Here is a 26,921-nt window from a genome sequence, read left to right on the forward strand (position 1 = left end):
ATATTGTGATTTGTCATTTGGTGTCACAACATTATGTAAGATGCTCGTTATAGTTTCATAATTAGCATCAAATTGAAAATTATGTGAATATATCCAAGTATTGCACGATTGTAACATTCTAAGGACGTTTATATAACACATCATAACTTTGTCAAAACAGGTTTTCACCCCTTATTTTTAGTCTTTATTAAGCTAGGACAGTGTCTCGACTGTTATAATTGCTGGTTTGATAACAGCCAGAGACATAAATGCTATTAGCATTGTGTCAGGAAGAATATCTGGTGCAAAACCCTGGAGGCTCAAACATGCTGTGCCAACCCCTTGTGACCAGGGAACAGCTGAAAGTCACTTGTATTGAGTTGGACATGGAGGAAGACAGGAAAGCTGGGATGACACACAGTAAATGGGTAACCTACTCCATCTGGTGAGCTACACCAGCACACGGAGATAGTTTTACAAATGCAAAATAGACAACTAGAGGTTTGCAGTCAGTGTAAAACCTTACCAACTGGAATTTCCCCATAACCAATAATATTGGGCAATCCTGTAACTTTAGAATCACAGCTCCATAAACTGTATTTTTAAATCTATTTGATCCATAATTCATATGCCTCTGGGCCACATCAGGTTATTGAGAAATAAATATGCATTACTGTCTCCCCTGCAGAGTTAAGGTTCCACAACAATTTCCTTCAATACAAACACGCCAAAACATGTAACTTTATTTTTTTTTTTTTTTTTTTTTTTTTTTTTTTTCTTTTCCGCCTGTCCCATTTGGTTCTTTAGCCGTCAGAATTGTTGTCTGAAGACCAACAAGGATACCCAATGGATTTATTTTGCCAAATGGATCATCATGGCATTGCCGTATTGGTCCATTTGATCGACCTTTGTTTTTATTATTTATTTTATTTTCAGTTGTTACAGACGGGACAGACATGAGTGAGGGATAGGAAAGGGAGAAAGAAAGAGGAAGGAAAAGAAAAACAGAAGGGGAGAGGGACAGTGAGAAAGGGGGGAAGAAAAAATATCTCCGGGATCACCTGTTGAGAGAAAAAGAATAGAAAACAAGCAAAAAAACAAAACAAAACAATGCAACATACTATACACAACACCATCGCATTAATCTAGCTAAGTGAAAACAGCAGTAAATACTAAATATTGAATGTTGTTGTGCAGCACGCAGGACAGACAGCGCACAATGTGCTTTGAAGTAGCAGCCAAGAAAGGTGTGATTTAAGTCTACGAATAGTGAACACCCATGTGCACACCTGTGTGGATCGGCGCGCTTGTATTCAAATGGTTTCCCCATGTAATGGTCTGCTAGAGGATGTAGAGAGCCATAGCCCCGTCCCCCAGGGCATGAAGCAGGCATGGAGGAGATCCAGGCCCCAGACATCCAGAGGCCCCAGAGTGCAAGAGCCCAAGGAGGACCACCGGAGGGGCATCCGTGCCACCTTCATGGGAAGGGCTGAGGATCCCCAGATGAGGGGTCACCCAGTAGCCACCGGGCAGAAGCTAGAGGGGGCTGCACCGGCGTGCCCGCCGGCTCTGCCGGCAGCCAGCTGTGCCAGAGTGAACCGAGCCGCAGGCACAGAGGCCGGAGGCCCGAGGGCCCCCCGCGCCCCGGAAGAGGCCTGACCGAGCAGCAGGCGCCAGGCCCCGCCAAGTAGTCACCGGGAGTGAGCTGGTACATACCTGAGCGCCCAGCCCCGGACACCAAGAACCACCAACGCACCGACCCCTGAGGGCATCAGTCACCGGCAGGGAGTGTGGTGAGGGGAGATAGGCCTCCACACTTTGGAGGGCCTTGGAGTTCCCAGAGAGGTGAAGTCTAAGACCCGACCTGACATATAGACACAGACAAACAGGCACACACAGACACAGACATGCATTCCCACCCTCATGCACACATATACAAACACTCAGCACTCACCCAACGCAGGAATAAACGTAAATGGACATGTACACACAATCACACTCCCCAAACATACTCTATATCCCGGGTCCAGGTATCCTCACCCCCAGAGATGGAAACGGCACCCAGACCCAAGAGATGTTACCCTTCCCTCCGGGGTGGAGGCAAGCAGACCGCCCCAGGCTCCGCAGCAGCAGGGAGGCCAATCGGACAGCCAGCATCTCTTCCCAGCCCCCCCGCCCCGATGGCTAGCAGAGAACAGGGGTGTGTTAAGACCCCATACCTCCCTCCTCCCGCTCAAGTGTAGTGTTGCTGCGTGTTGCTCTAAAGTGTATTTAAAACAAGGGAGAGCATGGTGCTGCTGCCAGAGAGCAGCAGGTGATAGCACGGCCCCTCCCGAGAACCCTCAATGTCTACATGGATTTAAAATTGAGAGGTGGGCACCGGCGCCAGAGGCAGGTTTGAATACACAGACCGTCTACTGGACGCCGTTAACGTGCCCACCCTCAAGGCCCTATATATATATATATATATGTGTGTGTTATGAGAGTGTAAGTAATGTGGATGTCTAAGTTGTGAGATAAAATTGAGGCACAGGTGGCCAGAAGAGGACAGAGGGGGGGGGAATGTCTCCCCTGCACCCTGGTGACACACCCGCACCCCAAAGCCCTACCTGTGTGGGTGGGTGTGGTGGAGCGTGAAGAGGGAGGCAGACGGGGATGGGGAGGAAAAGAAGGGAGGGGAGGGTGTCCCTCCCTAGGGCCAGCTCCCCCGCTGACCCCAATATGCACCCCCGTCCCCTGGTATCCACCAAGGCAAGGGAGCCCAGGCCCATCCAGACCGGGGCCTACGGCAGCAACACCGCCAAGCCCCACAGGACCCGGGGCAGCCCACTCTACCCCACCGCAGAGGAAACTGTACCCACCCCAACATTCAATCATCTCCCAGACTACACAAGACACAGACACCCAGGTTAAGTTTATTCTCCACCTCTCCTATGTCTCTCCCCCACCTGCAGAGTGGACTCCTGCAAAGATGGAACAACCTCCCTGCCAGTTCAAGAGCCCCCCGGTTAGGCCGATGCACAAGAGGCCCCCTGCGCCAGGGCTGAGCAAAACATGTAACTTTAAAGCTGTACAGCCAAATAAATAAATAAATACAGCACTCAATTTTAATGTTTAATTTATTCAATTTTATTTTTGCTAAATTAAAACCTGACCTGGTCTTTTAAACATTCAAAATAACTTAAACATTTAGCACTGTGGAAAAGGAGAAGACAATGGCCAGTTGTAAAAACTTTCAGTGAACAACTGCAAAGAAAGGCTAATTTCCCTTGAACACCAAAAATAGCAAAACCAGAGCTTATTTCCCTGTTATACACAAAGCACATTCAGTAACTTAACAGTAGAACTCTTAGCATAACTTATTATGAATTTTTACCAGGAGACATTTGGTTGTCACGTTCTCTTGAGTCATAGAGACCCGTTTACAGCTGTACTACAGATTTAAGTTAACCAGTTATGCAAATGAACAATATTACTCATTAAGATTATTCAAAAGGGAACCTGCCTATTGGTGCAAAAGTTAAATAATCGTCACAGGAACAATCATTATTATTTTATGCATGCTTTATAAAAAACGTAGTTGGTAACTTTACGTTGGTTTCCATTATTATAATTAATGGCAATTGTTTTTAGTCATAAAGCAAGCAGAAGATGTTAATGGGACAGTCTCATGTGAATTGCTCAGAAAGAAGAATTTTCCAATTATTTGTAATTATTTTCCATAAACAGTTAAGTACCATCATATCAGATACCAAAAAAAAGACAGTTGTAAATAACATCCCTTTGTTTTCCAGTGAAATTAAAAAGCAAAATCTCAAAACATTTCCTTTTTTTCCTAGTTCACAATACATCGTCATCACTGATTCTGACCGTTTTACATATTCAGCTTGCATGGCTGGTTCACGAAAGGCTTTCTAGCTCTCCATGGAGTCGAGGAACTCTTCTTCTGCGATGTTCTCCAGCCTCATCAGGACTGCATGTGAACTGGCGGGTGGGTAGTCTGCAACAGGGAAGTGGGTTGCGGGATCGCTGGAGGTGGGAGGGCTCTGGAAGGAATGAAAAAGGGTGCGAAGGAAAGGCAACAGCTGGGTGATGGAGGAGAGGGAGCGCTGAGGGAGGAGGGGGAACTCCAAATGCTCAGTAGAAGTTTCCTCACTCAGCTCGTCCAGTGTCTGAAATCATGCAACAGGGCAGCATAATCAGAGTGAGATGACTGAACATTACAAATAGCTTCTATTAAACTATATTTTAAATTAAAATAGAGATAACATAAGAAGTTTAAGGTAAACCTCCTCCCTGACATTTTCACTTTGATTGTGTGATTTTGATTTTCAACTCTGAGAAACAAATACACTAAATGTGAGACACTTTTAACTCCTGATATGTATTCCTCTTACAACTGTGCCTTTCATGTTTTGAGTTATCTAACACAGCTCTCTATTTGAACTTTGTTCCTGATAAAAACTACAATTCAAGAGTTACTTTGGCATCTGCACTCAAGACAGAACATCAAACGCCATCTAGGTGACCAAGCCCTTTGTCATTCACGCATATGCGTCACTGGCTAAAAAAGCGTTACTGGTCTGCTGAAGAAAAAAAAAAAAGCTACAAAGCAGGCCTGATATTTGTCACTAAAGCTACAGAATGTGGTGCTGCTGCTGCTGGAGTATAAAGACGCTCCGTCAAGAAGCTGATGCCCACCATCTGTTCATTAATGATGTTTAACAATGTGCTGCTGCTTGTGCTTTTACACTGTTCCACTCAAAATCATGTTGTACAAACAGCATTTACATTCAAGTTTGAGAGTTTTGAGACTGTGTGCTTATTCAAGAAACATAAGAGACATTTCTGAATGGTTATTATGAAAATTATGGAAAAGTGGAGGTGTGAAAGACCACAAATATTTGAACTGTGAGGCAGTGATTGTGACCTGGTTTATGACTCGTTAAGCAGGGATCACACGTTCTACGTCGGCGAATCCGTTACGGTTTTCAAGGGTTCCACTATGACATAAATTTCGTCATCAGATGTGTGACCGTCTGTGTGCCTGCCTATTTTTTGTGTATTTACATTACAATGCACCAACTATGCATGCACCACAGACGCTGGACTTCAAAGAAGTATAACAGGAATGACTACTCACCTGTCCATGTCTGCAACAGAGTATACATGGTGCATTCCTGAATAAGTCGAATGTCGGAAACTTTTTGTGGAACACACCCTCAACTTGGATTTCCCTCTTAGAAAGTCAGAGCAGACCAAAATACCCCGAGAACGTAAACAGCAGTAAAACTGTTAACTTTTATTCTGTAGTGCCAAAGTTGTGTATTTTTGACTCACTCAATAAGCTATATGCAGAACACTAATCAGGCTCTATTTATGAATGTGATTTTTAAGCATACACACACACACAAAATAAAAATGCTGTGTTGGTAGTGATACCTGCATGGTTCCACCCTCCCAAGAACCAAAACAAATCCTGTTTTTCTCTAGCTATTTTCAGGAACACGCTAACGCAGAATGCAACATAATGCGGGCTTAAGCAGGCCTGCCTTCCTTGCATGCTGGAGGAAGATGATCATCTTGTCCCATTTTTTCTCCATTCTAGTGACCCTAATTATGAGTGTTTGACTCCAAAAAGTTCAAAACACTTGAATTTGGGGAAACATTGACTGTTCTTACCCCATAGCGTTGCTGTATTCCTTCTAGTACTCTCACAATGTGTGGTATGCATTCCTGTTCACCTTCTATCAGTGTATTTTCTGGACCACTGTAGCGGTTTACATCCACCTCAGGGACAAATGCCCAGCGATACCTGTGTGATGAACAGATAATCATGCAAATGAGTCAAAAACAGACAAAATTAATAATTATTAGTCAATCTCAAAAAATATCTAAGCGTGCTTTAAAGCTCCTTTGACCCCATTTCCTCTCTTACATCTGAAAGAGTGGTATCCGCTCTGGGGGAAAAGCCAGCGAGGTGTCCAGAAACTTGCAAGCTGACAGGTACATGTCCAGCTCTGCCTGAGAGAAATTAACCTGTCCATTTCTGTCAAGGGTTCCACGCACCACTTTAGCCAGTCTTGGTGATTTACAAGAAGAAAAGAAAAGTTTTTAGACACTCAAAAAGGTGGAATGAAACAGGAATTTGTCAATAAAACAATTAACCCACTTTGAGTTGTCTTTGTCCACCTGCAGAGCCTTCTCCAGACGTGTAAAAGTGCGAATCTGAAAAACAGAGACAGACAGGAAATAGATGCTAAACACAGTTTGCTCCATGTATTAATCCACGTTCTTAAAGAAATTAATTATTACCAGTTCTGTAACCATTATGGGCCAAAGAGATGTCAGGTGCTGGGTGGAAATCCGCAACAAGAAAACGCGAAACATCAGGAACATCTGGGCTGAAACAGCGGGGCTGGGGTTCATACGTAAAGTCTCTGTGAGACGCTCTAGAAGGAAGAGAAAGAACAAAACAGTTTTTTGCTTGTTTTTTGAGTCAGATTGAGCTAGGTCACCTTTAAATTTGCAAAAATATCCAGTAACAGCAGCTAACCTTGAATGAGGGGCAAATAGAGGTGGTACTGGTCCAGTTCTCCGCTGAACATTGCAAATGCCTGGCGTTTCAGCAGCATGGGTTTCTGGTCAGCGTTAGCAAACAGTTTCAGGGAGCTACTCTGCATGCCTGCAGTACAATGAAATGGAGATTTATAACAGCGCCCATTTAAATTGGTAAACTACATTATTAAAAGTGACACTGCGACTGTTCTGTTCAAATTGTTTTTGTGTCTGCACATCATTTTGAATCCTTGAGTGTCCTGAACTCTTTTATTACACAAAAGCTTCACTTCTATACTTTCAGTGTCTTTCCAGAATTAAACATCTCCTGGAGTCTGTACTCACTCATGAGGTCTTTAAACATGGTCTTCTCATGAGTCAGCAGGTGGTCAATAATGGATTTCCAACTACAGAAAACACGGAACAGGCAAGCAGCAGACATTAGAGGCTGGTGATGTCAAAGTTATATGTGTAATATAATTTCAAACTTGTAACAGATTCACATGAAATTTAAACAAGGGAAAAGTTTTTTTTTTTAATTAATCCAACTTTTTTTATGTTCTTTGAATTAGATGCAATAAAAAGTACATAGTTGTTATATGACACTAATGGGGCATCTTAAGGTGAAAGTAAATACTTTTGTGTATTAGAAATTGACATCCAACACACAAATATTACCAACCTTTGTGCACAAGAGGCATCCATTGTGAAGAAGAGGGGGTCCATGAAAAGCTCAAAGACCTCTTTCTTCCAGGCCCTTTTGGTATAGGCATACCCACTCAGACTGCTAAGAAGTTGTGCACCCGCCTCAAAGCTGGGCATGTTGTAGGCACTACAGGAGAAAAAGTTAAAGTTAAAGGATTCCATTAAGCCCTATGAGACCAAAGGTGTTAAGATTATCCAAGTTACCTGTGGTTCTTCAGGTAGGGGAAAACATAGTACATGAGACGCGAGATGAGAGGAACAGCTTTCTCCTTCTCGTCACTGCGATACACCATGTCCAGAAGCGGTGCCAAGATCTACATGGTTAGAAAGTGTGTTAAATAGTGCCTGAAGTGCAGACAAACCATGAATCCATTTATTTCATAACAAATAAAATCCCACCTCAGCCAGAAGTACAAGAGCCTGCACGCTGTAAACTGAGGGAGCAGAAGAGGAGACCATGGTGCTAGCTTGAGCTGCTGACTCTGTCAAGGACAGAAAGAACAGCAAGATAGTTTGTTAGTTGTAATAAGAGGTGTGTGGGTGCTGTGGCCACTACGTCTGACCATGTTAGTGCTTTGAATCTAGAATGGCAAAGGAATGTTACAACAGTATTCAAGTAAAAAATGAAGTAGACAAGAACCCTCAAGCAATGATTCGCTATCATGGACACCAGCCCGTAATGTGAAAGAAAAACGAACACCTGGGTCATTAAAACATGGCCTGATGATGCTCTCCTCCAATTACAGGACTGTTCTGATTGGACAGACTGGTACATCTTTGAACAGCAGGACCTGGAGACCCTAACGGAAAACCTTGGATGAAGAGTGAATTACAGGGTCTGATCAGAACTCTGTACAGCACTGCAAGAGCGAACCCGAAGAGGGGCATCAAACAGGCCAAGGAGGTGCATCAAACAGGCCAAGGAGGCCTACAGGAGGGGGAGAGAGGGCCTGGAGAGGTACCAGAACTCTCAATAACTACAAAGGCCAGAGCCCCCAAACCTCCGACACCAGAGGACCTCAAAACCTTCTTTGCTTGGTTTGAACGGCCTGTAGACAAATGATTATACACCAACCCACCCAATTTCGTTGTACATGTGCAAGGACAATAAAGGGCTATTCTTCTTCTAAATGAAAACAAACAGAGATGTTGGGTAAGTTTGATACAAAAGGAAGGGTGTGGTCCTGGTACTGAACTTTAGATAACTTATCTACAACTGAAAAAAGTGCTCTTTGAAAGACTGCTGACAGGGTGTAGCCCTCCCGTGGCCCTGAACTGCATATAGACTGATAATAAAATACCCATATAACATTTACTGTATGTCTGCACTGCTCCCATAGATATTGAATGATGATGCCATTTGAGTTTATACGATTACTCAGTTTAATAAAAGCGGAAAATTATAATAGGCCCCCCTTTAACTCAAAGAAATACACCCATTCAGGCAGGAAGCTGGGCTTGGGATTCAAGGACATTCAGATGTGAAATGCAACAAATAAAAGAAATTAATAAATTGTGAACACAAGAGCCTCAAGCTTAATTTATGGCGGTTAGCAATCTCTGCTAGGTCCATGACTGAGGCCTGCATTTATACCTGTGTCTTAACTTTCCTTAAGCAACAGGCAAATGGCCGTATCACAGTCAAGGTGACACATGCATGCATTTGTCAAAGAAAGTTACCACAATGGTCGCCATCCCCGTCATCTGGCTCATCAGCTTCCGGGCACACTTGAGGTTGAACTTTGACCTCAAGGCTACGGCTGAGCCAGCTAGTCTGCTCCAGAGATGACCCTGCAATCCCACCTACTGCTTCAAGGATCCTCTGAGTCACCTCCTGTGCAACAATTTAATAATTAAACACTTGCACCTGCTTACTGAGTCAATCCACTGCTTTCACTTACATTAGCACACAGCATCTCACCTGCAGATCTCTAGTATCCTTCTTATTGTCCAGGTTAGGGAGCCTGTTGACAAAGTCATTCAGGATTCTGCAAGAGAGAATCTGTTACTAAACATCAAATCCTCCCAACTGACACAAACAAGTTAAATATGAACAAGATTTAATACATTGAAGCGTATACATCGAAGCAGCTACATCAGATGTAAGGCAAGATGTTCTAAATACTACTGGTAGTCAAGTTAAGATGAGAACTGACCCCAGCAGTAAGAAATGTCCAGGGGGGGCCAGGTTGAGCTGAACAGACTCCCGTAACAGACTGAGGAGAGGTGCAATGTTTTCCTGCAGAGCCTGAGCTGAAATACTATGTAGGGAAGAAGAGATGGTTTCAAAATGGGATTATTTTTAGAGCATTTTTTTGATCTATATAAAGCCTTGGTTTGTGCTTGAATTATGTTCTTGCTCATACCTCTGGATATAGGTAAAGCTGAACTGCAACATGGGGATATCGACCAGTGTTGACTTCTAATGGAGAGAAAAATGGGAAAGAAAAAAAAAGATTCAAGAAATGTACAAATTACAAATCTTAAATGTCTTTCCATGCACCTGTGTTTTTGTACCTGTTCTCCTTTGATCTGATGTGGTTTTTTCACCACCTCTTTGACCAAATGTAGGACAGTGTCTGTGTGCAAAGTGCTCAGTGATTTCACCATCTCCACGATGGTCTGACGAGACTCGCTGGCTACGGGCAAAACCTGAAGGAGAATAGAGTGTGAAGCTGCCACCGAGCGACTCGGATATGAACGCCCTTTCATTGTTTCCACGCGCACTGTAGGTCTTACTTTGTTTTTGTGCCTCCTTTTACTCTTCCTGTTGCTCCATACGACTCCAAGTGACGCCATTACCTGAACGCCATACTGACCAGTTAGAGGGAGCAAGAACTCCAGTATCCGCTGCCGCAAGACCTAGAAATGGCAACATTGTGTCTGGATGAGTTCATGACTTCTTCAACAACACATGCGGCATTAATGACGACTGCGATGATGCAGTCTACAGTTAACATAGTTCCAACATTGTGAACGAAACTCAGTGCTACACAGAAAAGCTTATGGCTATTGCCGATTCCCCACTTTTCGACTTTTATAAACAGCAAATACACACCTTGGTCGTTCTGAAATAAACAGAGGTAGAAGTGTGTCTGCTGCTCTGGCCAGAGTCCGATGCGCGCCGCTGAAACTCTTCCCTCGTGACCACGCCCCATAACAATGCCATGCTACTGAGCATCTGTGGCAGCGCCTCAATCACAGCGTTGCGTGCGTTACGGACATCCACAGGGTCGCAGGCTACGAGGGACTGACAGAAAGCCAGAGAGGAAATAAAATAAGCATTAAGTGGTTGTAGATGTAAGAAGTACATACTGTATCTGTGTAAGTGCTCTATTTTTTACCCTTTTGTTGTCCAGTAGACAATAGTGTGTAATGGTGGTCAGACCCTCCAACAGAGTCAGTGGGTAATCAGGGGCAATGTTCTCCTTCCTACTACTCAGACTGGTAAAAAGTCAGAAGAAAGAAAGAAAATGTTGCATTAAATGTACAACTAATATTCAAAATCCCATTCTAGGAATTGCTATTTTCATATCCTGTTAAATCCTGTGTATTTAGGTTACCTCTGGTTTGTCTTCCCTCCATCATGCTCATAGAGCTTGACGAGCTCGTCCAGGTTTCGGCAGATCTGACTGATGAGCGGAGTGACAATGATGCCTAATGAACGTCCCAAGTATGGCAGAGAGGAGCAAAGCAGCGACACCCAGTGGGGGTGCATGGCATAGCCGTATTGGGGCTGCAGAGCCCTGGCTGCAGCAGAAACAAACATGCCTTGGGCTGTGATCGGGTGGCTTTGGACGTACTGGGCTGCTTTGATAGACTGTTGGAAAAGGACTGCAGTCTGCCACTCGCGAGCAAGGGGGGTGCTGGCAGGTGATGATTCACGAGTCTCCCCTGGTTGGCCAGGTGTCCCGCCCGGCCCAGCTGTTGAGGCAGCTTTACCTGACCACACATGGTATTCCAGGACTATTAGAGCCTGGAGAAGGTTGAGCAATTCCATCTGTAAGGGGTATTGTTCCTGTCCACCTCCTGCCCCGAAATTCACCAGACTTTCCTCCGACAGGCCTCCCTGCTCCTCTAGCAGCTCCACACCTTTAGATTGTCCCTTGTCTGTCCCCCTCTGGCTAATGTACATAGATGCAGAAAGTGTAAGCAGAGCATACTGCTGCACTTTACAACCAGAGAGGAGTCTGCGGATGGACTCCATATCGGACGCATCCTGTCCTCGCGCTGTGCAGCAGAGCTGGTTCACAATGCGGGTCAACACCGCCACGCTTTTCACCTGAACCTCTCTGTTCCCCTGCAGGTCAAGGGGACTCAGGCTCAGATAGGAAGGGTAATGAGAGCGAAGGAATCGCAGGCACAATGAAACCAGCAGTTCAATGAGCAGGGACGGGGGTGCGGAAGGAGTGGAGGAGGGGGAAAGGAGGCAGCCGTAGAAGTTCTTGCCATCTTGGGCCTGTTGGTGACGCTGCAGAAGGTTAGACACCAGGTTTAAATGTGCAGCGGAGCTCGTGTCGAGCGAGGTGAAGGATAGAGCATCCACCAGAGGGCACTCAGCACTGCTCCTCATCAAACTGTCCAGCAGCCCCAAGCCTTGGAGCAGATGGCGCCAACCACCCGCCACAGGGTACAGCAGCATGTGGCGGAACAGGGAGTCGATGGCTTCTCTCTTTTCACGTTCCTGTTTTAACAGGCGAGACTTGGCTATGGCCTCCAGCTCCAAGTCCTCCTCATCTTCACTTGACAGTGAATCAGATGCCTGCGTGTGCCCAGACTCAACCCTCCGCAGCCCGTTGACCATTCCTCCTTCCTCAATGCTGGGATATGGAGTCGAGCTTGAGCTGGTGTTCTCTGCGGATACCTGAGCACCGCTGGTGTCAGCTGACTCAGTGTGTTCACTTTCAGCCTCCTCCTCGTCCTCTTCCTCTCCTTCTTCTGTCTCTTCACTCTCGCTCCTGGATGCCACTAAGCTGTCCGGTGGTTTTGCAGGATCTGGGCCGCTGTCCAACTCTGCCCACAAGGACTCTCGGTCCACAATGTTCAGGACATTTAAGGTGGTGACTTCTGTTGCCATTGTGTCCGCTGATCCTGAGGTTTTGCTTGAGCTTCGACTTCTATTGTTTAAAATGTTCAGGTTACCTTAAAAACGATGGACGTGTTAGCTCAGCATAAATGAACAGGACCAAAAGCATAAGACCAACTAAAAGGTTTCATTTCATCGCCAAAACAACAGATGCGGATAAACACACTTACCAGCAGTAACATTCTGTTTGATGCTCTGAATGGAGCAGCGCTGAGTGGAGGGATGCAGCAGCAACAACAGAATAGGCTCCAGGATCCGGATGACATCACTGAGGGACAGAGCCCGGACCAGCCAGCACTGAGCTGCTGCACTTATTGAGCCATCGGTACAGCTCAGACTGTCCACCACCACACACAGAGATCTAAGAGACAGGAAGAAACACGCATTTCAAAATCTTAGTAAGCAAACCTTTTGTTTCAAAGGGGCAGCAAATCAGAGGAAAGGGAACCAAGTGGGTGCAACCAAGTATAAGTTAAATAAGGAAAATTTTGAACTATCGATCATCTAAAGCTGCTCTAGTAGACTTCCAGAATAAAAGCATGGAGCTTCACATGAACATAATTGGTCCTCTTTAGGAAGCCACCAGCAACCATTACTCAAACAGTTTCTCATTGTCATCAACTGCAAGCCTCTATTTTTAATTGAGTAAATTTTATGATTATTTTATTAATTTGGCACACAACCATACTAAAAACTGCAGGAGCACTTGAACAACAATATATTTTACACATAAGAATGCAAGAATGTTAAAAAAAAAAAATCAACATCAACACCCACATGACTCCCAGCAAACTTAGGAAATCCAAATCAAGGATCCCAAACTGTACAGCTTTCCCACCTAATACCACACTCTACTATTTTACATCCTGTTGCATTACATATTCACATTAGGCAGCTGTCAGTGGCTGTGTAAACATTCTCTGTGGGAAAAACTAAAGTGCCAGTGTTCAAGCTGATCGTTCAAAGCGGCATTTACATGCTGTTTAACTGCTACCTTGCTGATGCCAAAGAGTGTCAGGTTAATCCACTTTTGAACTAGCACCTATTTCCAGACCATTTATAACCAAACCATCCACTATTTCTGTCCGATGTACTAACCGGTCAAAGGAACGACTGAGGGACATGGTCCTGTTGGTCTGGACCTCCCGGGTGAGGTGCCACAGCACTGTGAAGCGGTGTAGTGCTTCCAGCCTTACTGCCTGAGGAAAGCAAACATACAAAACTTTCACTTATTTGCTCAACTTGTCACATCGTTGATCGGTCGCATTTGCATGATGAGCTTGTTAAACTGAAACATGTCATAAAGAGATAAAAATGTAAATATGTGAAGGAAAAAAAATGCAGCGAAGCAGGTCCGCAGGCACAGATACCTTGTCCTTGTGCAGCAGCGCCTGGCAGATGATGTCCTCACAGATGGATGCTGATGGAGCCAAACAGTGCAGCCTGCAGAACAGTTCCACACAGGAAATGTGCTGCTCTCGCCTCTCCGTGTCCAGCTGACTCCACAGCACCCGAGACACCCTCTGAGTAAAAATGAGCAAAAAGAATCGAAAAATACACGATAATAAGAAAAAAGAAGAAGAAGAAATCACAAACCAAAAAGACCAAATTCATCTCAAATGTGCTGATGATATGGTGATTAGACTGAATTTCATTCAAAGATTCAATGAGGGTAGCTCCTTGAATTATCTGTTGATTACAGATAGTTAGCACAGTTTTGTATTTTGTAATGAGTTCAAGTTATATCCGTTTCAGTTTTATTTTTAGTCTTAATTCTTATTGTATGGAAGACATATGTCAGAGGCAAATCTGTACGAGTATATACATTTAAAAACCACGTAATTGTTTTGAAAGCAGTTGACTCTCAGTCTTGTACACATTCAAAGCCTCAATAAACGCATCCATCAGTGCATCATTGGGCAAGCAGTAATTATGCAGTGTGACAGAAATTAATACATTTCTGTGATACTGCTGAGATCCATGACGGTGAATTGCCTCACAGTCCATAACTAGTTTGACTCAATAACCCAATAGCCTAACAAGGATGTCTTTGGACTGCAAGAGGATGCCAGCATACACAGGAAACCCACACAGGCACAGGAAAAGCTCTTGTTGACCAAAGTACTTGCACCTAGAAGCTTCTTGCTACAGTACTGACCCTGCAACACCACTCTGTACTGGGCAGTCTGGCTACTGGCTTGCATTTAGGCAGCTTAGAAATGAACATGTGTAATTTATTACTAGTTTATCCAATTATCTCATTCAAATCCAGCAGATTTCTTGAAGGCAGTTTATTCTCTTAACTCTAAGTTTTCCTTCACATTTCCTCGTCTTACCACAGCTGCCCTTACAGAGATTTTGGTAGCTAATGATAAACACTTTGTATCAACTTGAAAGATGTTGGTGTAGCTTAAAAACACATGCAAATTAATAAATAATAATAATAATTATTATTATTAATTAATTCAATCTTATCTTAATAAACCTTACATTGTTTTATTTGACTCACGGCATGGATTTGGAATACATTTCATTACTTTTGCGATTTTATTCATTTATAAATTTGCCTTTTTAATTGTTTAATAATACTTTTACTGCTGAGGATCTTTCATCTGTTTCTCTACTGTCTTATAATGTAAATCAGCCCATTTACGCCAAGTTAGAACAAGATTCGAATGAATGAAAACCTAACCTGATAGAAGTCGGTGCCCTCCTCTATGGTGCGTAGCAGGGCAGGGTAGATGGGTGGCACAGTGACCATCTGCAGCCGCCCACTCAGTGGGTTAGACTCAGAGCTCTGGTAGCGTCTCTGCTTGTCCTGAATAACCAGTGTTAAGGATTGGGAGTGGTTGATCAGTTCCAGTAGGGAAGCCACTGCAGTATGCTGGATGTTGTAGTCTCTGGACAGGCAGCACAGAGTCATTAAGGACCTCAGCCACACTGGGAGGCTGTCCACTTGATAACCTGATGAAAAAGAAGAGTTGTTAGTCACTTATCCCTCTTTGTAAGATAACTGACAGCGGTATTAACACACACATCTATGCACTGACCTGTGTGACCAAACATATCTGTGTGGAAAGCTAGAGTCTCCTCTTCACTTAGGTAAATGGGGAAGGTAGTGCACTCCAGCAGAAGGTGGCAGGTGGCGATGAAGGCCTGTCGACAGGCCTCAGAGATCTCTGCCTTGCTGCGGGGCATATAACCAGCTGACCAGTCCAGGTGCCCTGAATGCCCGTGATCCCTTTTCTTCTCAGCAGAGGCTGCTGACACCCGGGTGTCAGAAGAGGAACGGGATTTACGTTTATTTGGCGTGAACAGCTCCGTCAGTTTGTCTTTGATTTCACGCCCGCCCACATTCACCAACAAAGACTTCTGATCTACAGAGGAAGCACGTAGGTCAGGATGAGGCTCTTCAATTGGTCCCCTGACATCCTCCACTTGCACCAACAAGTATCTGCGAATATTTAGAAATCACAGTTAATAAAAGCGGCCCGTGATGATCATTTAGACTACAACCGGCTCAGATGTTCACCTTGTGGTTATGAAGGCCAGGATGTCCTGCAGACACTGGGCCATGGTGTCTATACTGCCCCCCCTTCTCCACACTCCTTCGCCTTCTTTGAAAACTCCATTCTCCTCAGTCCCCATCGTGACCCCTGGTGGCAGGTGCTGCTCTGAGGGTGAGGCGCTGATGCCTAATCCGCTGTCCTCAGACCTGAGTGTTGGGAAAGCACCGTTTGCTGTCTCTGCCTCAACGCCTCCATCTCTGTTGATCTCTTCATCCTCGTGATTCCCGTCGGCCTGACCAGGGGAGCCGCTTTTCTCTCCTTCATTCTCTTTATCCTAGACAGAGTATAACTGACATGATGAGGTACAGTCAAACTTCACGGGGTGTAATTTTTAAAGAGACACGACATCTTGGATGCCAAACCTGAGTCTCTGCGCATTCCTCTTTCAGTGACTGTAACTCCGTCTCCTCTGCCTGCGCCCCTGCCTCAACATCCATGTAAGCCACAGGCATCTGGATCTTACTGAGGACCTTGAAGCATGCACGCAGTCCCTGTGTGACGTCTTCCAGGCAAACAGCATCAATGTGACTGCACAGGGTTCGCAGCATGGTGCCCAGCATCTCAGGAAGATAATGTGACTGGATGTCTGCATGGAGCTCCTGTTGCAAAGAAGAAACATGATGATTGTGCTGTTTATGAATGGGTGTATGCGTGAAACTGACTTGCGATTGCTTTTTCTGTGACTTTCTGGCAAATAATCCAATCAGTTCTAAAATACCGACTGGCTGATGCTGACTCTGATCTAAAATGCAGATCACATCTCCCTGAGCTGTTGACGACAGCTTTCACAGAGATAGATCAGCAATGTGCAGATGTTTGTGCCATTTACCAGAGGAAGAACATCAAGCAGGAAAATGATGAGGTTGGACATCTCTGAGACGGAGGGAGCGGGATGACTGCGGTCCTGTTCAGGAGGCGTTGGTGGGTCATCCTTGTTGCTAGAGTAGAGCGAGAAAAAACGATCCTTGTAAGGTGATGTTTGACAGCAAACAAGAAATCTTCGCATACACGCTGCATATGATCTTGGCACTTGTTATTTGTTTGACTCAGCCTTTAGCTTTTTAGAATTTCCCATGCAAGAATTCGGTGTCATCCTCGTACCCGAGAGAGGCGCAGAAGCGTCGAGTCATGTACTCCCAGAGATATTCGCTGTTCATGGAACTCACAAGCATGTTCACCGTCTTTATGATTTCTGATGCATTCTTATTCTCTTTTATCTTACTGTGGAGGGAAAACACAAGAAAGCATGTTTTTGGATTCATCTCGGCATTTGAAGTTTTGTCACATGCTCTTTAATCAGCAGTGAACATGCAGTTCATGCGTTTTACCATTTACTGCTCTTACCTAGCTAGCTGGTTGCCTGAGAGTCCTGAGCTGGTGATTGTTTCCTCTCCCAGCATTTCTCGACAGTAGCTGTAGAAAGCTCGGACCACCTCCAACAACGCACGGCTCAAGACAGGCGGACCTGAGGAGAAATATGACTATTATCAAACAAGTGGTTGATAAAGTAATTCAGAATTTTGACGTTTTTGTGTACTGCACACATGCTGCTTACCTATCTCCGGTTTATCGAGCAGGCTGATAATGATGCGAAAGGGCCTGAGGTAACTAGTCACATTTTCCGGGTCACTATTCACATCCTTCTGTTTGAGGATGTTAATCAGAGCCTGAAGTCAGAGACATAAACAAATGAGACTTAGAGAAACATGTGACAAACATCTATTGATGCACACTTTAAACAAGTGTACCTCACCTGTTTAAGTCATGTGAGAAAAAGCAGACGCTTAACCGATGCACACCATTCTTTGATGAAGATCACATATTTTATTGCTACTTATTGAGAGGTTTGGACAACATGTGACCTGCAAATCAAGTCATGTCAGAGATACACCGCAGTATCTCTTACTCTTATTCTGTAACCCCTCGTTTCTCTATATCTCATTTTCATTTTCAATGAGATATGAACTGATCTTTTTCATTTGAAATTAAATAAGTTACACTGCTTAATATTTTCGGTATCCTTCTTTAGCTCCATTCCTCTTGAGAACACATGGGATGCAGCGAAAGATGAGACAAATGTGTAAATGCTATTTTTACTTCTAAGTATTCACCGTCTCACAAACCACAGCATGAGCAGGTGTGCCACCTAGCTTCAATATTTAATGTAAAATAATCTTAAAATGCATAACCAGAAAAAAACAAAAAGGCCACTATAATGCAATCCTACTTGTCAGACTAAGAAAACGGTCTGTTTAGATGATGGACTCCTGCCTTCCTTTCAGTGGTGAAAACTCCAACACAGTTTCAGTCTCAGTTGCAACACTGACCTCAGCTGAAGTTTAGTACTGTAGTAGTCTGTTGCTTCAGGAAAGAGGTCTGGTGATCAATCTACTGTCACAGAACCTTAAGTGCTTGCTAAAATTGTTTTATGATGAATCGTATTTTGTTTATTTAAGTATTATTATTATTATCCACATTGTTAATTAATATCATAAATTTTTTCCAATGGAAGATAAAAATAAGCACAGGCAAGTACATGTACATGAATGTGCAAAAGTCTTGAGTCACCCCCATTTCTTGATATTTTGCTTTGACTGTAAAAGCAATTCCCAAGAACTACTTAAAACAGAGATGAAAAAAAAACTGCCTTTCAAGCTCATTGTACACAGTCAATTTTTGTCCTTTATATTTCCATGTATGTTTGCACATGCTTCAATAAATCACTGCACCCACTTCTCATTTTCCTACCAAAATATAAAGAAGTGAGGGGTGACTTGTGACTTTATTAGTACTATACATCAGGCTAAGGGGAAATCACACCCGAGTGAGACCTTCAACACATGTAAATAACAACTTTGCTCCAAGTTTCACTACAGGAATTTCTGCGGTGTGCCAGCAGAAGCAATTTGAAACTACTAAACCTCCATAAAACTGTCAACCAGCCACTCGTACTCATTTTTACTTCCCTCTCATGAGCAACTTCCTCTCATTTATGGTCATTTTACAGTTTTGGTAAATACACTACACATCTGCTTTAATGCAGTTAGTTAAACAGAAGTTATGTGGAGTACTATTTGCAATCATTTTTAGAAGACTCCATTAAAAACTGTTTAACACAAGATCTAACATGCCAGTCAGTGATGGTTAGATGTAATTTGTGATATGGTTGAAACATCCACATCACCCGTTTCTTTTCGTTTATCCCCCAACCTTTAGGTTAAGTAAACCAGCTACTGGATTCAGAAACATATATTTGATGTTTAAACTAAAAAGCAAACATGCATACAATATGTTTTTGTGTATTCTTGATGTTTTTTCTCTGCCTATTTGCTATTAAATACATTAGCTACCTTCACAAGGAAATCCCTGGAGTAGGTGCTGAAGTAAAATGCTGTATGCTCCTCCATGGTGGTGGAGAGCTCGGGATGTGGAGCCACCATTCCTCCTTTTATATCCGTCCCTGGAAACGACACACATATATAGATGAGAAGTGTAAGTGAAACAGGCAATTTTGCCAAACGGTGGTACGTATGAATTTTTACTCTGGTATATTCTGATGACAAGGACCTAGAAGCCAGGCGTAGAGGCGTCTGTTGAGGGACATGTCTCTTCTGAGCAGCGTGAGTGAGGCTGCAGAGACGACTGTGATCATGTCTTCAAAGCTCAAAGCAATGGTGGGCTCTGCTGGGTTCTAGCCAACAACAGAAAGATGCACAGTTAGCCGTGTAACAACAAAAAAAGTCCTAATACTATAACAGTATTACCATAAACATGATACACGTGTTTTGGTATAGTCTGTCTTTGATTTGAGAGTCATCACAGGGTGCAATTCATGCTGCCCCCTGCCCCCCCAACCGCCAAATCTAATATATTTGTTTTTGCCTTACATTTGTGTTGATCATGAAAACATTCATTGATTGTAATGCTTGAAATTTTCAGCCAAAGCTGGATCATGAGAACAAAGAACATCATGTTTTACAGTTTAACTCAATTATTTCAACTTAATTATTTGGAAGGAAAAATAAAGCACTAAAATGCCAACATCCGATGGACTTTTTCCACAAGTGAACAGAGAATGAATACGACACAGACGTGCTTGCTGTGTTTAGATAACTGGATTAACTGACCGTCTCACCACACTGTTAAGCACTGGTGCACAAAATGCTGTGATAATGAATAGAAACAAGACTGGTTATAAACAAATTGTTTTCTTTGGACATAAAACTGGAAACGGGTCTTAGATTAGGATAATAAATGCACTTAGTTTGCTTAGTGTTAAAGATATAAAGTAAAAAAACAAAAGAAAACACAAGGAGTGCCTACCAGGCATGTTGCAAATGGGAAAAAGTAGAGCAGGATTTCAAGTGTGTTCCTCTGCACCAAGGCATTTGAATCTTGCAGAGATAGACAAAGCGACTTCACCTGTAGACAGAAAGAAGTTCAGACATTTGATAGCATGAATTGTAAAAAATAAAAGGGAAGAAAAGTGACATGAATTGTACCCATAAGTAAGGATTTCATGTGCAGAGGCACTCACCACTACGCGCTGATCGTAGCCTAGCATGTACGCTTGTTGGCTCAGTGAGGCCATTCGGTCAAAATGTGTAACTATAAAGACGGATGCAGGCAGCCGCACCATAGGGGTGACCAGCATGCTCCCCCACAGGGCACCATAGAAGACCTGCTGACCCACGAGCAGTGACAACTTGACCAGCAGAGCATCGGTCCTTGACAGCAGAAGGGCACAAAGTGGAGATGACTCAGTGACACGCACAAAGCAACACGTACAATTATAAATCTATATTTCTACATTGCAGTCAGTGATGTCACGTCAGTGTTGTTGTCAGTGCTGACCAATGATATCCACTGACTGAGTATAGAAAGAATGATTAGTCAGGACACGGTCCTGTGGAGCCCAGTGACTCACAACATAATTTTCACTTGTGAAACTTTTGCCGCAAGTTAAGTCCTGAATAATTTTTGACTGTTTTTCCTGTCTACATCCAGTGCTGTGTACATTAGTGCAAAACAAACAATAAAAAAGGCATTTATGGTTAGACTAAAGTTGAAATGTTGACAATGCATGTCTGAGTGAGCAAACAGAAAAACGGTAAAGTGAGGACTCGCTCTACTGCATTAGGTCAGCTGAGAAGCAAACGTGTTATGAAGGCATGCATAAACAGCAAACTTGAATTACTGAATTTTTGTATTGTTTTGTGTTTTTTTGAAGTGCCATCCTTGCGCACACCACTTTCAGCATTCCTGCAATTTTTGGATCAGTACCTAAAGATTTATTTATTTGTTTTTCATGACCCGTGCTGGATGCTCCACTGCATCGGGACGATGACCACGTTCAGCCTGAATCTCACGTTGCAGAAAAGGAGAGGGTCACAGGTATCCATATAAAATTGTGAGGGACTGTGGTTAGTGATGATTGTTTTGGTGCGGCCAGAAAACTGAACAGGATGCAGGATGGATGAATTGCAAATTTGTTCCTAAAGAGGGATCAGATTGGAACTTCCAGGCAGTGATCCAAATGTAGCAGGAGCGCTGGGAGCGGTGATCAGCTGCACATGGAGGCAAATTTCTAAGGAACAACAACCAAACTTAAATCATATATGGGGTTCTTTTTCATTTTTTCAAAACTGTATAATTGTAAAATATTTGATAGCATCTCATAAATAATTCCAGAATTATACTAAAGCCCCTTCCTTATTCACAGGGCTCGCCACGGCGGCCAGATCTGGATGGTTTGCTTTTCAGATGCATGCTGTTCCATTTTAAAAGCAAAATGTGTAGTACAACAAACACCAAGAAAAACCCTGAAAATGCAAATGTCTTTGTTCCTTCAGAGGTGCAAAGAGATGTCTTGCATTTCTACTTTCATCTTCGGATTTGGTGAGCTTGTAGGTACTAACAGCATACGTGGAATTCAGTCATAATAAACTGTCTTTCAATGCTACGTACCTGTCATAGACCTCCAGTCCTTCTTCCAGGCCTGGTAGGAGACCTGTTATGAAAGCCTGAAGACTGGGCAGCAAAGCCTTCTGCAGCGGGAGATAGTAACGCTCATACAGCGTCAGCAGGACGGGCTTTACTGCCATGGCTGCATGGGCCAAAAGTGGGAACAATCCTGAACTAAAAAGCACAAAAACACACAGGCTCAAGTAAACTTATGAACTCTTTATGTTTTTCTTTAAGCATCAAAGGTTTGGTTTTTCTACCTGTAAATGAACAGATCCTTGGCCAGCCATTTTGTTCCAATGATTTTGAAAATGACCTCATAGGTCTCCAGAGCCTTGAGGTGTACACCGCTGGGCAGGGCCGGGTGTAAACACTGAGCCAGACGCTTCCCTATGATCAGCCTCTTGGGCAGGAGGGAGTATCGCAGATTAGTCTGTAGGGCCTGTTTCAAATGCAGAGAAAAAAATAAGAAAACTATTTAGATGACGGCGAACACCGTTAAGAGGAAATGTGAGAACCTGTCAAAACACGACGACTAAACTAAACTCCCACACAGATTACACTTCAGTGCTTAAAGTCATTTACAGTTTTAAATCAATCAGGTAAATTTCTCCCTCGCATTCCAACCGTTCGACATCAGCACACACAGACACTCCAAAGTCAACATCTTGCTGTACTGAAAAAAAGGACAGTAGCTCATTTATTACTAGTTATAAAGCTGTTAAACAAATAGGGAGAGTTTTTATGTAGGAAATGAGAACTAATGCATAACTATAGGGAACTGAAAGACAGGCAGCAGTGGTGAACCAAAAATGTCAACACCAGGAAGACATGAAAAAAAAGAAGCTAAAAGCATGTCATCTCTGCACATTCAGACTGTACCTTATTGAGCTTTCCCAGGGACGAGATGAGATCTGCCCACTCACTCGAAGACTCGAAGTTTCGCAGCGCTTTCTCGATGACTGCCGCATAGCTACGATAACGGTAGTCATTCTGAAGTTCCAACTCCTCTGGATCCATGATACTTTAGTCTGATCCCAGCATCATCAGCATAATATCTCTGGTAAAAATGGCAAATGAGAGTTTTTGAGGGAAAAAAGTAAAAAACAAAAAAACAGTAGCAGCATAAGTGTGTGTGAAACCTGCTGGATGTCCTCAGCCTCTGAGGCTTGTTTATTCCAAATAAAATTATCCAATTAGCTCTGTTCACTGACATACACGAGCTCTGAGGCAACGGAGACAAATGCCCTCATTCATGACTGCTCGGTGTTTGGCTGTCTGACCTGTCTCTCAGTCTGAGGAGGAGGACTCTTTCTAACACGAACTGTGCAGCCCTGTGAGCACAGCCGCAGAAAAACAAGCAAAGAGCTGAGCTTAAAAACACACAGAGATGCACTTTGCATCTCTCGTCTACAGGAAAATTTAGAACAGCATTAATTGATTTTTGGGCCTCTGGGAAACAAAAATAAAAAAAAATGGGGCAACATTGCAGCTCACTTAGCTTTTAGGTTCAGCAGAGAAAACTTGCTAGCAAACAGTGGCCTGCAGACACAAAGGAAGATTAAGATTTTTTTTTTTAAAGAGTTTGATTTTGGACCACCTGTTGATTAAATACACTGAAACCGTGTTTCAGCTTCCACCAACTTTTGAGGGAAATGTCTGGCCCTTAGGTTGATTAATGCTCCACCGGTAAAGCCCAGTTATTACCTGCTTTGTTTTTGCGGTAAAGACAGTGGCTTGTGAATACGTGTGCATATTATGTGTTCAAATATAGCTAAACAAAGGGATGGGTGGGGGAGCAGGGAGGCAGGATTAGAGAAGCACGGGCATCTGGACTCCCTGTGGCTGATCTAAGAGGGCTTTACCACTGTAAACACCGTCCCGAGCACATGCTCAGGACGACAGTTCATTCACGGGGAAAATCACAAGCCATTTGGCAGATTTATAACCTAGAAAAATTTAGGAATTGATTGAAAGAATTCAAATCTAATAAAAGACAAAATGTTAAAGCCTACCAATACAACTCTGCCTAGGACACCAGTGAAAAATAGACAAACCCAGCTCTAGACTGACTGAGTGAGGATGTGAAAGAGTTGAGGTTATTTCATGTCCAGAGGAGGCAGTCATCAACTGAGACCTTGCTTTTACATATCGTCCTGACAACGAGCCTACTCATTTATGTCCTATGTAATTGAAATTTGTTTTTGACTTATTTGAGCCACCCTACTAAGTCCTGATGTACTAAATAGAGGACACCCTGGGCTTTCCATTGATATCTCGTGTGTTTGGGTGGCTTCTTTTAGCTCCAAAGAGGAAGGAAATCACAAAAAACGTTCAATGGGAAGATTCCCCTTTCCTCGGTTCTCAGGAGGATATGGGCATATTATATTTTGGCTTTTCTTCACTTCATTGTGATGAGTGAAGTGTTTTACACGTTGTTGGACAACAGAGTCCTCACTGCGTTAGGCTATTAAATAAACCCACTGCCCCATATTTAAATTTAATTTCTGAAAATAAAGAATAAAAACTTTTTAAAGGCTCTTCTTTGAACATTTAGCAAATTTAAAAAAGTACACACAGCAGACAAAACAGAAAAACACTGGCCTCTCCACAAAGCTGTGTAGACTAACTGGCCATTAGATTTGAAAAATGAGTAAACATTATCCTACATATACAATTATTGGTGTCATCCTTACGCTTTGGCCTTCCAAAGAAAAAAAAACCTGGTTGGTGATTTTTACAATTAGTTCAATAAAGCTAAAAATGCATTTCTTTTTTAAACAGCAAAAAACAAACAAAACCAAAATCTTTCAATTGTACCTTTTTTGGTCTCTTTAAAAATACTCTTGGATTAATCTGGTGAATTCATCTATCCATCCATGCTCCACATCTTATCCAGTTCAGGGTTGCACGGTGGGGAACCAGCGGTGGGCAATTAATTTTCCAAGATGCCGCATGAGAAACTGGGTGTATGAGCTCACCTTATCACCTTATCAGTGTGGCCCTCCACAATAGTCCCAGTTTCTCATGAAGCCCCTTCGCAAAATTGGTCCTGATAGATCACCACTCAGCCACAGGGCTAACACAGAGACAGACAACCATCGTGTTGTCCATATTCACATTTGCAGCTAATTTAGAGTCATCAGTTAGCCTAACATAAGAGTGTTTGGACTGTGGAGGATACATGCAGGCATAGAGAGAACATGCAAACACAAACCAGCGTCTATATTATTGTGTACTGTAATTTGGGAACAGTGATAAAAATATGTGGAATGGAGTATTAAAAAGACTGAAGTCACTGCAGCCATTTTCTGCGCTTCTCGTCTGAGCTTTTTGTGGTCTTCAATGTTTGTTTGTTTTTTAAACTCTTCCTCTTCTGTGTGAACTTTGCTGTCACTCCGTTTCCTGTTCAAACTTTTCAAATAACTGTAATTCAACCTGTTCATTAGATCATCTTGGTGGAATGGAATGCAGGAATGCACTGTCCTTGTGCATTCCCACAATTCCCTCTCTCTGCATAGCTAAAACACTATGCAAAGTGCCCCCAGCATAGAATCTTACATTAGTCTATGCAAAAAGTGGTGACACGTTTTAAATACATAAAGTGTCCTGCAGTGGTGCCAGGTTTGCTAAATGACCTCAGACATAGTCATTTCTGTAGTGCGGATTCTTACTGCTGGTCATAAAAACATCATTGTGTACATCTGTGACAAGAAAATACAGGCCGATCATGTATTAATCTTAAAAAAAAGTTACATCTTCTTTTTGTGTGTTTTTTTTTAAACTGTAATGTGCATTGAATATTACAGAAGAGCCGGTTCAAAAATACCCAGAGCATCCATGCACGAGTGTGTACGTGTGATCAATGACACGTGCACGTGACACATGTTAGCTCTGTTCACAAAGAGTTTTCTTGACCTATGGACCAGCACCACGGCAACTATAAGGTTAGACAGTCTTTCATCAAGGCTTACTTGCAAAACCAGCACTGTTTGTAAAATCCAGGCTTTCATCCCTGTCATGGGTGGAATTGACTGATGATATGTTTCAAAGTGGGGGGTTTTCACCCCACTAACAGAACTTATATAGAAGGGTTTCAATTAGAAGACAAATAACTCTAAACACTTTGACCAGTTTAACGTGTTTTTAGTCATACTTCTGCCTGCAAATACTCTGTGTGTGTGTGTGTGTGTGTGTGTGTGTAGCGACTGGGGAAAAAAAGCATTCTGGAGAATTACAAGTGACAGCTTGATAGCCAAATTGTGCAGGCCGGGCAGAACAAAGTTTAAATTCTCACTTCCTCATTGTAAGTATCGGCAAAAACAGCAAGTGTGATAAACCCGTGCATTTCTACAGAAACAGGAGTGTGTGTGTGCTTTGAGGGTGGACGCACGCTCCAAGGCACACAACAAGCCCCGTCAGCTGACTAACACCACCACCAACACGGCCACAGCAGGCTTTAACGTGACGGTGCTGGCGCATATGATGATGATGATGATGAAAGAGGCTGTGGATGCAGCATGAAATGTGGCCAAATAACAGTTGGCTGCAGCAGCCTTTAGCCTGTAAGTACACTGTAGCATTAGAGCCTACAGATTATGTAACAGCACGACTTCAGACCAAAACCTGCATGATACTATCACTACCTTACAGGCTAGGAAATATATTAAAGAGTAGCCAGACACGTTTTTTCCCCATAGGTAAGCAGATAAAAATCCTAAAAATAGGATTTTCCTATTTTTTCCTAACGTCACAGGAAAATCACATTTGTTTTCTTTGGTTAGGGTTTCTTTGGTTATAATAACAAAGCGCATAGTGTTAAAGCAAAGAACCCCGCCGCAAACAAAATCAGCTAGCTACGTGGTGCATGAATGACTCACCGACAGAAAAAGCAGCACGAGATGCGCGGGGCCACGCTCGCTTCACAGCACTCAAACACGAGCGGCAGACAGTTCGGTCCTGATGGTGCATCCTCCAGGCAAAGGCGCTCACAGGGAAAAAAAGGATGTGTGTGTGAAAACAACTATACCCGGAGCACCAGAGCTGACTCTCGCAACGGG

The 26,921-nt window shown here is 43.2% G+C and overlaps 1 protein-coding gene across 1 annotated transcript; it reads right to left on the reverse strand.

Annotated features, from left to right (window-relative positions):
- Positions 1–3,084: 3,084 nt before the first annotated feature.
- Positions 3,085–26,921, reverse strand: dop1b (DOP1 leucine zipper like protein B). The gene is made up of 38 exons (XM_085135530.1): positions 26,742–26,921; positions 22,744–22,921; positions 22,122–22,303; positions 21,865–22,035; positions 20,435–20,624; positions 20,221–20,319; positions 19,465–19,588; positions 19,248–19,357; positions 17,453–17,564; positions 17,242–17,362; positions 16,999–17,118; positions 16,727–16,835; positions 16,260–16,496; positions 15,861–16,171; positions 15,379–15,782; positions 15,021–15,292; positions 13,699–13,851; positions 13,427–13,527; positions 12,499–12,689; positions 10,806–12,384; positions 10,587–10,686; positions 10,301–10,492; positions 9,982–10,104; positions 9,760–9,894; positions 9,609–9,664; positions 9,399–9,503; positions 9,164–9,230; positions 8,923–9,076; positions 7,642–7,724; positions 7,447–7,556; positions 7,220–7,369; positions 6,883–6,944; positions 6,536–6,664; positions 6,295–6,431; positions 6,152–6,207; positions 5,918–6,061; positions 5,662–5,794; positions 3,085–4,151 (listed from the first exon to the last, which is right to left on the reverse strand). Exons 2-38 carry the CDS (start codon positions 22,879–22,881, stop codon positions 3,894–3,896), a joined length of 6,918 nt encoding a protein of 2,305 aa, XP_084991656.1. The 5' UTR covers positions 22,882–22,921; positions 26,742–26,921; the 3' UTR covers positions 3,085–3,893.

The sequence above is a fragment of the Neolamprologus multifasciatus genome, chromosome 16, assembly GCF_963576455.1.
Source record: "Neolamprologus multifasciatus chromosome 16, fNeoMul1.2, whole genome shotgun sequence".
NCBI lineage: Eukaryota > Metazoa > Chordata > Actinopteri > Cichliformes > Cichlidae > Neolamprologus > Neolamprologus multifasciatus.

Bases quoted from the DNA above. Each gene is read 5' to 3' on its own strand.
- dop1b (XM_085135530.1), bottom strand. From the start codon at position 22,881: ATGGATCCAGAGGAGTTGGAACTTCAGAATGACTACCGTTATCGTAGC. The intron at 16,836-16,998 runs GTACGAGGATGA...GCTCTACTCTAG, and splicing joins CGCTTCTGCGCCTCTCTCGG to CAACAAGGATGACCCACCAA. The intron at 9,077-9,163 runs GTGAGATGCTGT...ATTGTTGCACAG, and splicing joins AGGATACTAGAGATCTGCAG to GAGGTGACTCAGAGGATCCT.